This window comes from Eschrichtius robustus, chromosome 20, assembly GCF_028021215.1.
Source record: "Eschrichtius robustus isolate mEscRob2 chromosome 20, mEscRob2.pri, whole genome shotgun sequence".
Lineage (NCBI taxonomy): Eukaryota > Metazoa > Chordata > Mammalia > Artiodactyla > Eschrichtiidae > Eschrichtius > Eschrichtius robustus.
The window spans coordinates 23,971,460-23,983,727 of NC_090843.1; the positions used below are offsets into that span (position 1 = coordinate 23,971,460).

The window sequence follows — 12,268 nt, forward strand, 5'->3', positions numbered from 1 at the left end:
TTAATCACAGTTTCAATTTCATTACTTGTGATTGGTCTGTTTATATTTTCTGTTTCTTCTTGGTTCAGTCTTCGAAGGTTATATACCTTTCTAAAAATTTGTCCATTTCTTCCAGGTTGTCCCTGGTATTGGCATAGAGTTGCTCGTAGTAGTCTCTTAGGATGCTTTGTATTTCTGTGGTGTCTGTTGTAACTTCTCCTTTTTCATTTCTAATTTTATTGATTTGAGTCCTCTCTTTTTCTTGATGAGTCTGGCTGATGGTTTATCAAGTGTGTTTATCTTCTCAAAGAACCAGCTTTTAGTTTTATTGATCTTTGCTATTGTTTTCTTTGTTTCTATTTCATTTATTTTTGCTCTGATCTTTATGATTTTTTTCCTTCTGCTAACTTTGGGTTTTGTTTGTTCTTCTTTGTCTGGTTCCTTTAGGTGTAAGGTTAGATTGTTTATTTGAGCTGTTTCTTGTTTCGTGAGGTAGGCTTGTATAGCTATAAACTTCCCTCTTAGAACTACTTTTGCTGCATCCTGTAGGTTTTGGATCATCGTGTTTTCATTGTCATTTGTCTCTAGGTATTTTTCGATTTCCTGTTTGATTTCTTCAGTGATCTCTTGGTTATTTAGTAACGTATTGTTAAGCCTCCATGTGTTTGTCCTTTTTACATTTTTAATTCATTTCTAATCTCATAGCGTTGTGGTCAGAAAAGATGCTTGATATGATTTCAATTTTCTTAAATTTACTGAGGCTTGATCTGTGACCCAAGATATGATCTATCCTGGAGAATGTTCCATGAACACTTGAGAAGAAAGTGTAATCTGCTGTTTTTGGATGGAACGTCCTATAAATATCAATTAAATCTATCTGGTCTATTGTGTCATTTAAAGCTTATGTTTCCTTATTAATTTTCTGTTTGGATGATCTGTCCAATGGTGTTAGTGAGGTGTTAAAGTCCCCCACTATTATTGTGTTATTGTCGATTTCCTCTTTCAGAGCTGTTAGCAGTTGCCTTATGTATTGAGGTGCTCCTATGTTGGGTGCATATATATTTATAATTGTTATATCTTCTTCCTGGATTGATCCCTTGATCATTATGTAGTGTCCTTCCTTGTCTCTTGGAACATTCTTTATTTTAAAGTCTATTTTATCTGATATGAATATTGCTACTCCAGCTTTCTTTTGATTTCCATTTGCATGGAATATCTTTTTCCATCCCCTCAGTTTCAGTCTGAATGTTTCCCTACGTCTAAAGTGGGTCTCTTGTAGACAGCATATATATGGGTCTTGTTTTTGTATCCATTCAGCCAGCCTGTGTCTTTTGGTGGGAGCATTTAATCCATTCACGTTTAAGGTAATTATCGATGTGTATGTTCCTACTACCATTTTCTTAATTGTTTTGGGTTTGTTATTGTAGGTCCTTTTCTTCTCTTGTGTTTCCCACTTAGAGAAGTTCCTTTAACATTTGTTGTAGAGCTGGTTTCGTGGTGCTGAATTCTCTTAGCTTTTGCTTGTCTGTAAAGCTTTTGATTTCTCCATTGAATCTGAATGAGATCCTTGCCGGGTAGAGTAATCTTGGTTGTAGGTTCTTCCCTTTCATCACTTTAAGTATATCATGCCACTCCCTTCTGGCTTGTAGAGTTTCTGCTGAGAAATCAGCTGTTAACCTTATGGGAGTTCCCTTGTATGTTATTTGTCGTTTTTCCCTTGCTGCTTTCAATAATTTTTCTTTGTCTTTAATTTTTGCCAATTTGATTACCTTGTGTCTCGACGTGTTTCTCCTTGGGTTTATCCTGTATGGGTCTCTCTGCACTTCCTGGACTATTTCCTGGGTGGCTATGTCCTTTCCCATGTTAGGGAAGTTTTCGACTATAATCTCTTCAAATATTTTCTCTGGTCCTTCCTCTCTCTCTTCTCCTTCTGGGACCCCTATAATGCGAATGTTGTTGCGTTTAATGTTGTCCCCGAGGTCTCTTAGGCTGTCTTCATTTCTTTTTCTTTTTTTAAAAAATAAATTTATTTATTTATTTATTTATTTTTGGCTGTGTTGGGTCTTCGTTTCTGTGCGAGGGCTTTCTCTAGTTGCGGCGAGCGGGGACCACTCTTCATCGCGGTGCGCGGGCCTCTCACTATTGCGGTCTCTCTTGTTGCGGAGCACAGGCTCCAGACGCGCAGGCTCAGTAGTGTGGCTCACGGGCCCAGTTTCTCCACGGCATGTGGGATCTTCCCAGACCAGGGCTCAAACCCGTGTCCCCTGCATTGGCAGGCGGATTCTCAACCACTGCACCACCAGGGAAGCCCTGTCTTCATTTCTTTTCATTCTTTTTTCTTTATTCTGTTCTGCAGCAGTGAATTCCACCATTCTGTCTTCCAGGTCACTTATCCGTTCTTCTGCCTCAGTTATTCTGCTATTGATTCCTTCTAGTGTATTTTTCATTTCAGTTATTGTGTTGTTCATCTCTGCTTGTTTGTTCTTTAATTCTTCTAGATCTTTGTTAAACATTTCTTGAATCTTCTTGAACTTTGCCTTCATTCATTTTCCGAGGTCCTGGATCATCTTCACTATCATTATTCTGAATTCTTTTTCTGGAAGGTTGCCTATCTCCACTTCATTTAGTTGTTTTTCTGGGGTTTTCTCTTGTTCCTTCATCTGGTACATAGCCCTCCGCCTTTTCATCTTGTCTGTCTTTCTGTGAATGTGGTTTCTGTTCCACAGGCTGCAGGATTGTAGTTCTTCTTGCTTCTGCTGTCTGCCCTCTAGTGGATGAGGCTATCAAAGAGGCTTGTGCAGGTTTCCTGATGGGAGGGAGTGGTGGTTGGTAGAGCTGGCTGTTGCTTTGATGGGCAGAGCTCAGTAAAACTTTAATCCACTTGTTTGCTGATGGGTGGGGCTGGGTTTCCTCCCTGTTGGTTGTTTGGCCTGAGGCGACTGAACACTGGAGCATACCCGGGCTCTTTGGTGGGGCTAATGGCAGACTCTGGGAGGGCTCACGCCAAGAAGTACTTCCCAGAACTCCTGCTGCCAGTGTCCTTGTCCTCACGGTGACACACAGCCACCTCCCGCCTCTGCAGGAGACCCTCCAACACTAGCAGGTAGGTCTGGTTCAGTCTCCTATGGGGTCACTGCTCCTTCCCCTGGGTCCCGACGAGCACACTACTTTGTGTGTGCCCTCCAAGAGTGGAGTCTCTGTTTCCCCCAGTCCTGTCGAAGTCCTGCAATCAAATCCCTCTAGCCTTCAAAGTCTGATTCTCTAGGAATTCCTCCTCCATTGCCGGACCACCAGATTGGGAAGCCTGACGTGGGGCTCAGAACCTTCACTCCAGTGGGTGGACTTCTGTGGTATAAGTGTTCTCCAGTTTGTGAGTCACCCAGCCAGCAGTTATGGGGTTTGATTTTATTGTGATTTTGCCCCTCCTACCGTCTCATTGTGGCTTCTCCTTTGTCTTTGGATGTGGGGTATCTTTTTTGGTGAGTTCCAGTGTCTTCCTGTCGATGATTGTTCAGCAGTTAGTTGTGATTCTGGTGTTCTTGTAAGAGGGAGTGAGAGCACGTCCTTCTACTCTGCCATCTTGAACCAATCTCTATGTATTTTCTTTGGAATGCCTATTATAATGAAGTGGAAACACTTTCATAAATATTATTTTGTCATCTTTTGCCTTCTATATTTGGAGACACTTTCATAAATATTATTTTGTCATCTTTTGCCTTCTATATTTGGAGATTTTAAACCTTAATTATTACTTTTTTTTTTTTTTTAAATTTTTTGACTGTGCTGTGCAGCATGTAGGATCTTAGTTCCCTTGACCAGGGATCGAACCCGTGTCCCCTGCAGTGGAAACATGGAGTCTCAACCACTGGATCACCAGGGAAGTCCCCTAAACCTTAATTTTTCTAGAGAAACTAAAAATCAACCTAAGTTCATGATTCTGAGATCTTCTTGAGTAGTTAATGCCTAGTTGTGATTCTTGATACCAAGAAACACGGGTTTATAATGTTAAAAATTTTTCATTTATCTAATGAAAATAATGTATTTTTTTTCTTTATTAGAAATTCATTGAATTTGAAGACTCTCAAGAACAGGAAAAAAAGGATTTACAGACCAGAGTGGAATCTTTAGAATCTCAAACAAGACAACTTGAACTCAAGGCCAAAAACTATGCTGACCAGAGTAAGTAAAAGATGTTAAAGAGTGGAATGACTCATCCTGACATTTGACTACGGTTCCAAATATATGCTTGGAATTGTCACCCCACACTGAAGAGTGAGACCTGGGAGCTTGGTTTATTCTTTATTGTTCACATTTTCATGTGGTACCCACGTCTGCAGAAATTACTAAGTCAGACACCTATAGGACTCTCTTCTTCAATTTAGCTCTCAGCTTTTGTTTGTAGCTTACATTGTATAGTAGTTAATATTACGCTGTATCCATTGTGCAGGATTCTGGGGTGTGTACATGTGAATCATTTCTTCAAATTTTGGTCAGTTACACAAAGTTCCGTTGGTTTCTGTGTTGCTTTGAAATTTAAAAATATAAGAGAAACTTTAGCTTTGAAGTATGTATAAGAAATTTACTGAATTCTTTTTCATTCCTTTCTAATGGAAAACTGAGGACATTTAGGGAAATAGAATGACGTTTTTCAGAATCATTTCATTTTTAATATAATTTCATATATTCTTGATTCAAAAATAGTTATTGTTTCAAATTCCAAGGACTTCTTCCCCTTTTTGTCTAATGAAAGTGGACCTAATTAAGTCAAAATTCAAAAAAGAAACTTTATGGCATATTTTCATGTTTGATTCAGGCAGATCACTCTCCAGTTTTCCCTCCCAGGATTGTAAACTTCTAGATGGCCTGCAGTTACTCTTCCCATACCACCCATGAACGTTACATAGTGACACCTGCTGTAAAAGGACTGGCATTCATGAAGGATAACCTTCACTACCAGGCTTAGAGTGTGTATGATAACTGGCTGCTCCCTTTAGGACTCTGGAAGAGTCCAATAGAGCTAAACCTAGAATCACTGGGAATCTGGAGTTTTGGCATTCTAGAATTCAAGGAGAACTCAAATGGCTATTAAGCAGATGTCATAGAAGGGAGCCAATGGATATTTGGTAATGGAATGCCACCAGAGTGAGACAAAACGAGCCATGTGTCATGTCTTTGTTCTTTTAGGCTTGTAGATACCTAGAGTGCTGTACCCTTCCTTTGTTAACAGTGAATCTTAACTTGATTGCGTTTTCATATCAGGGACTATATAGTATTTTAGAACAAAGCACTGAAGGTGCAGTTGTGACAGAACCAACCTCATTCTAGTACCAAGTACGTTTACCTCTTGACTTCTGAGGAGTATCAAGTTTTGGATAAGGAAATTTTCTTTTGACTTAGAAAGGAACTCCTTGTCTAGAATCTTTTGATGCTCTAAATAATCTGCTTCTATGATAGGAAAATATTAAAGGAAGAATTACCTTGTACTTGATATAGTAGCTTTTTAAATTAAGATCGTTATCCAGTCCAATGAGTCATACCTACCTTTTTTGGAATTGTCATGTTCTTTGGTGTCCATTCTCTCATTTCTCTCTCAGAAGTACTGATTACCATGTTTCCTATTTTAATTCAAAATAATTTTTTAAAAATAAGGTGTCATTTAAAAATAATTGATAATTCTCTATGGAAGGGATGAGTAAATTACTCACCAAGTATTGGATATGGTCTTGAGCTATATTTGATATGAGAACTTTATTTTTGTTATTAATATAATATTCTTTCAAGAATTTCTCCCTCTGGATGTCTGCTATCCCCCTTTTCCCCCCTGCTATTCCATTTTGAAATAAATCTTGTTGTCTGAGTAACAGTTAAAGAACTTAAAACTGTGGTTAATCAGAATTGACCATTGAGATGCACAAAGCTGAAAATCTCTTGGTCCATGAGCTAAGGCTATAATGAGTCTCCTTTTATTTATGCTTTGGAACTTACTCCCTTCTCTTTTGATACCTTGGCATCTTTTTCTCTTTTCCATCTAATTGTTTTCCTCGCTCTTCTATTTTTTTCTAAATGAATATAATATGAAATCTAAATATGTCTAAAAATTTTCTTCTGAGTCTTTATTTTACCACATTTTAAACATCTGAAAAAAATTGTGGGGGGTTGGTGGAAATAGTTTGACTTTTTTCATTTTACCGCCTTAGTTTTCCCTTCCCCAGATCGCCAATATGAATCAAAGAAAGCCCCTTTATTTTTTAAAAAGGTTGTAGTAGGAGGTAATCTTTAAGTATCATCAGTGCCCTATCCTATTGGAAAAACGGGACTGGGAATATGTTTTTTAAAAAGATGAAAATATATTTAAATGAATGTATGTCAGAGTATATTAATTCTTTTTTTGTATGATAGGATACAGAATATCTGGACTTTAATATTGTAATTTTGGTTTTTTAAGACTGTATAGTGATTTTTATTAGATTTATTGTAACCCAACATTTTTTTTTAACTTTTTAAATGTTTTAAATGTGTTTTTTAGTGTTCTGAACATCTGTATTTAAATAAGCATTTAAGGCCAAAGAAATTACTGATGATGATACCTATAGAGAGGAAGGATGCATGCAGTTTTTTGTGTTTAGTGCTATTTTTTGAGTGCTGTATGATAACAATATCGTCCAATTTCCATGTTTGTTTTTATAAATATGTTAGAGTCTAACTTTAAAAGACTGTCAGTTCTGATTGATGTGTTTTAGGGCACATATCCCTTTTAAAAAGTAGCCACAATGAAAGTCCAAGTTCTGCTTTGGGACTACGTCTTATGTTAAAAGGGGAAATTTTGGTTGTAGTTACTTGCTATTTGAGAAGCAAGAAAAAGTCAAGAAATAGGAACTGAATTAAAGAACACACTTGACAGCTTTTAATAGTATGGAATCTATCAGGTTGTTGTGGTATGATTTTAAAATTTTTGATGATATAAAAAATTTGTTATAATTTTATGGTCATGTTTGATTTTGGAGATTTCTGGTTGCTCTCTTTTCAAAATTTGAACTACATAAGAATTATTTTGGCTTTTCCAACATAAATAAAGCAATTTTTAAAAGGCCACATATTGTTCCTTATCTGGGTATAATAGTAATACTTCTTGGTAGTTAACATCTTGTAAGGCTTAAGGAAGAATCTGAAATATATGTGGAGTGGAATAAGGAAGTTGTGGATTGAGGCCTTTAGTGCTTTTCAGCTGTGTAAGGTGTAAGCAATCAACCTTGCCATTCATAGTGTGGCAGCAATGAGTTCTTCATCAGAAAATACTTTTTATATTCATTATTTCTGTTATATACTGATTATTTCTGTTCTTGTAAGCCAAATACTATCTTAAGTAAATACAGACATTTTACTATGTTAAAAATAAAAAAACTACTACTATCTGCCTAGCATTCAGCCTCTAGGCATGGTTTTGGCACAGAAGAATATGATATGGTCATTACAGTCAAAGAAATCATAGTTTTGTGGGGAAAAAGGTTATGTGTATGACTGTCTCGTCTTTTCCATATGTACCATGCTTTTATATCACTGCAGAGTGTATATATAATTTTGCATCTTTCCTTTAACATTATCATAAGTATTTTCCTTATTGTATAATCTTTATTTTTTAAATGTGTGTCAACACTTATCATCCAGAAGCTATGCCGTCTATTAACAATTCTTGTTTTCCCTGAGGAACTGTGCTTCCTCCTTTTCTCTAGTGAGAATTATTTAATGGCTACTTTGGTTTTTTAACTTGGCTACTCAGAAACTCAGAACAAATTTTGAAGTACAACCATAACAACTGGTTTGGGCCTTACTTGGGTGGCATATTTAAATTGTTGTTTTCCTGTTCCACATTTTATACATATATAGTGAATTGTTAAGATATGTTCTTGTAAACTATCTCAAATCCTTTGTGGAATTAAGGAATGAATGAATTGGTAAAAATAAATACAGGCGAATTTTTTAAAAGACTCAAAAAATTTCTGTTGGTTGGTTGGACATTTTTTCCAGTGTAGTGAATCATATTACAGTGAATATTTTTTCACACATGTAGATTGCCCTTTTTGGTAATTTTCTTAGGATATAGTTACAGAAGTAGGGCAAGGAATATGAACATTGTAGTGGTTCTTGGTATTTAGTAGTGTTTGGTCATTTTTTATGTGAGCAGAATTGGAGAAGGAAGAATTAGTAGCAAATTCCACATTATTTATCATAACTTTTGAATTTGAATCATTATTTACAACATATTAGCACCCAGAGGTGATGTAGAACCATTTATTATTTATTTGATTTTCTCTTGGGAAAATTCTGTTGCCCTCAAGCTACTTGAGTTTATAAGAGATGACCTTTTCCTTGAATTGTGGAGAAGATGGCAAGATTTAGATGGCAGTGATTTTAAGCTACTTAAATAATATCCGAATCTGCCCTTTCTTCCTTTGAATGAAAACACATTTTTAAAAATTAAGTGGGGACTTCCCTAGTGGCTCAGTGGTTAAGAATCCGCCTGCCAATACAGGGGACACGGGTTCGAGCCGTGGTCTGGGAAGATGCCACATGCCGCGGAGCAGCTAAGCCCGTGTGCCACAACTACTGAAGCCTGTGCGCCTAGAGCCCGTGCTCTGCAACAAGAGAAGCCGCCACAGTGAGAAGCCTGAGCACCGGAACGAAGAGTAACCCCCGCTCGCTGCAACTAGAGAAAGCCCGCAAGCAGCGATGAAGACCCAACGCAGCCAAATAAATAAGTTAAATGGAAAAATATTTTTGACACCTGAAGATATTTGTGGTAGAGTTTTATACTCTGACTTTTCTACACTTCCCATCTCCCATATAACATTCACTTGCTTTTTAAACTTAGTATAGATGTTAGTCTAATAAAACACCTTCAAGCCTTTACCTTGAAACACATTATTGGAAGGAAAACTCTCCTTTTTAGTCATAAGAATTAGCACACCATTAGATGGAAAATAATGGGAAGGTAGTATAATCATAAACATGTTTTTAATTTTAAAGGAATAAATTGCTTAAAACATACTTCAGATTTGGGAGTTATTTATAAGCAAGGGCTGTGTTAGTGATGTGGTTGATAAATTGAGAATTTTCACAACACAGAAGAAAAATAATCTTTTTCAGTTAACAGGTATAGCTTCACACCAAAGTTAATAGTTGAGAGGGCCTAAATATTTTCTGTCATTATTTTTTAAGTTATTTAAAAAAATACCTTCAGACCAATAAAAAGCTTTATTAGCTCCTTTACTGTACTTTGCAATTGGCAAAGAATGTTAATACTCTCAGAATTTCCACAATACTGTAATAGGTTACTTCTTTCATTTTAATTTTATCTTGTCAAGAGGCAGTCCCTTTCTACATTATTTTTAGAATGATGAAGGTAGACAACTGATGATTTATATTTTTGTTGAAAGCATACTTCTTATTAAGGCAGCTTTAGGAGATTCAGATTTATATCTCCTTATTTTAAAAAGTTACAAAAATAAAATTTGTTATATAGAAAGTTAGTTTTTTAGTTCATTTAACTTGAATCTAATATCTTTGTGATATTAAGAATATCTGTATATTTAATAAACTTTATGTAAGGATTTTTTTAAAAATTTTATTTATTTATTTATTTTTGGCTGCGTTGTGTCTTTGTTGCTGCGTGTGGGCTTTCTCTAGTTGCTGCGAGCGGGGGCTACTCTTCCTTGCAGTGCGCGGGCTTCTCATTGCGGTGGCGTCTCTTGTTGTGGAGCACGGGCTCTAGGCACGTGGGCTTCAGTAGTTGTGGCACGTGGGCTCAGTAGTTGTGGCTCACGGGCTCTAGAGCGCAGGCTCAGTAGTTGTGGCACATGGGCTTAGTTGCTCCGCGGCATGTGGGATCTTCCCGGACCAGGGCTCGAACCCGTGTCCCCTGCATTGGCAGGCAGATTCTTAACCACTGTGCCACCAGGGAAGTCCAAGGATTTTTTTTTAAAGAGCTTGTGTATGAGAGGGAAAGCAGATAATTAGGCACAAGATAATTTATGCAAACACTAACATTTTGTTACTTCTGCTTCATTAGGTAATATCTATGTGGTCTTCAGATCTGTTTTATGTTTTATTATCTGTATTTGGACTGTTCATTTCTGTAATCTAGTGTTATTTATTGAGAAACTTAAGGTTGTAGTTCATAATTAATATCTAGAACTAAAGGTTTCACGGAAAATTAATTGTATGAGTAAGAGTTAAAGGGTTGATGGTGATTTAGCTTAAGAGAACAGAATAAACATGAGTGATTTGGTTATTCTTCAAACATAAAGGAATGAGTAAGGAAGATACCAAGTTGTTTTTTTGTAAATTTGGAAGATTAAATCAGAGAAAATGAATTTGTTGTTTTTGGTTGATCATGAGGAAGTATTTCTTGACCATGAAGGTGATACATAGGAATATGTGCTGAGGGAAAGCATGGACTCTCCCTACATAGACTTTAGGTGGCATATAATGTCTGTCTGAAAAATCTTTTTAAGTTTAGGGACATGGTGAAGGACTTAGTTGGCAGAGCAGAGGTTTTTATTGCTGTTTTGATGTGGTTGTGTTTGTGGTTTATTTGCTCTTAAGTGAGCACTTGATTCTTGCTTACCTGTTGAGACGTTTGATGCTAAATTGTTTAAGGAAAGCTTCTGGAAGACCAATGTCAATCTTCTGAGGCCAAGTAGCAGTTGGATTATCTGCCTTCCTCGATTAGTAAGAACTGATGATTCCTTTTGAGAAGGCAAATAACAAGTTGGATATGGCATTCTAGAAGGTCTGTTTCTCTTTCTTCCCCCCATAGGCCTATCAGCAGTCTGATGGGGCAGAAGACAACAGAGATGGAAGGTGTTCCAAACTTGGCAAAGGCCATCAATCTAAGGAGGTAAGCTCTGATTTTGAGCAGGTAGAGCAGGTGGCTCTTCCTGCCTTAATCATATCCTCTTGCTCTTTGGAAAGATGAATGGAAAGAAAGAGCATTTAAAATGAGGCTGAAGTATCTTCATTAGCTATTATAAGGGGAACATTTTGAATTAGTCTTTTGAGTCTTCTTTTATCTTTCCCCCTACCGCCTTATAGTTTTCAGTGCCTTGATTTGTTTGATTTTTTTTTCTCCCTAGAATATTAGCTTAAAAAAATTGGCAGATTATCTGTTGCTTGGGGATAGGAAGGATGAGCAGAATCTTGTTTATTTCAAGTTAATCTCAGGTTGCAGCTAGTTTGAGTAAAATCATATGATTTTAGGATTTTTCCTGAGATCATTTTGAGGTTTGGGTTCACATGGGAACTATTAAACAAGAAACGATTTTTTCTTGTTTAAACATTTCAGGTATAATACAACAGTATAGGTATAGGTTAACTTTATGATACTTGAGGTTTTGGGGGATGTCTACCATCTTTGCCCAGGTGGGCCTTTCTTTCCCAACTTTCCCTTCCCTTCTACTTCTCTTTTCTTTTCCCCTTACTGATTACTGGGTGGCATTCAGGGCTTTGAAGATAAGGCTCTTCCCAGCACTTAAAGGTACTTTTCAGTTAAACACTATACCATCTCATGTGACTTAGGCCTTGAGAAAACTTGAGTCCATTGACTGTGTTGTTGTACTAATGTAAGTATTTTAAGAAAGGAGTGAGAGGTTCTGAATTTGTTTTATATGATCTTGGTGGTTAACTCATATACCTAAAAATATAATACTAATATTCAGAATCACAGTACAAATAAAGAAAACATGAAATGTAGGAAGTCATAGATAGTTTCTGTCAAGATACTTGCTGGAGGTGTTAGGTTGGAGAAAATAATGGCCAAAATAACATTCAGAAAATCATCCAGAATAACAAAGATATAAACTATTCTTAAGCACCACGAAGTGACACGCCTTTGGTAATTTAGAATGCCTTTTGAAAGGTTTTTAATGTGTGTTTACAAGCTAGTATATGAGTTAAGGTAACTCTAGTTGCTGTAGCAAACAAGCTGCAAAGGACATATATAGTGATTCAGATGTTATGTTATTTCTTGTTCATGTGAAACTTCCTTCTTTCTTTCTTTCTTTATATTGATTGATTGGCTGCACTGCATGGCTTGCAGGATCTTACTTCCCAAACCAGGGATTGAACCCAGGCCACAACACTGAAAGCGCTGAGTCCTAACCACTGGACCGCCAGGGAATTCCCTCCCTATGTGAAATTTAAATTGGATGTTTCTGATACATGGGTGGCTCCTTTGGAGACACAGGCCCTTTCCAACTTTGCTCCAAGTTTGTCATACCTACATTGAGTTGGA

The 12,268-nt window shown here is 36.8% G+C and overlaps 1 protein-coding gene across 5 annotated transcripts in view; it reads left to right on the forward strand.

The window, feature by feature from the left end:
- SPAG9 (sperm associated antigen 9) overlaps nt 1–12,268 on the forward strand; it is a 154,313-nt gene that overhangs the window by 39,778 nt on the left and 102,267 nt on the right. For 4 of the 5 annotated variants that reach the window (XM_068531565.1, XM_068531566.1, XM_068531568.1 and 1 more), the window contains exon 2: nt 4,038–4,158. In XM_068531565.1, coding sequence (XP_068387666.1) covers nt 4,038–4,158 — 121 coding nt within the window. Of the gene's footprint in view, nt 1–4,037; nt 4,159–10,811; nt 10,877–12,268 lie in introns of those variants that run through there. The other variant, XM_068531570.1, reaches the window with a different exon arrangement.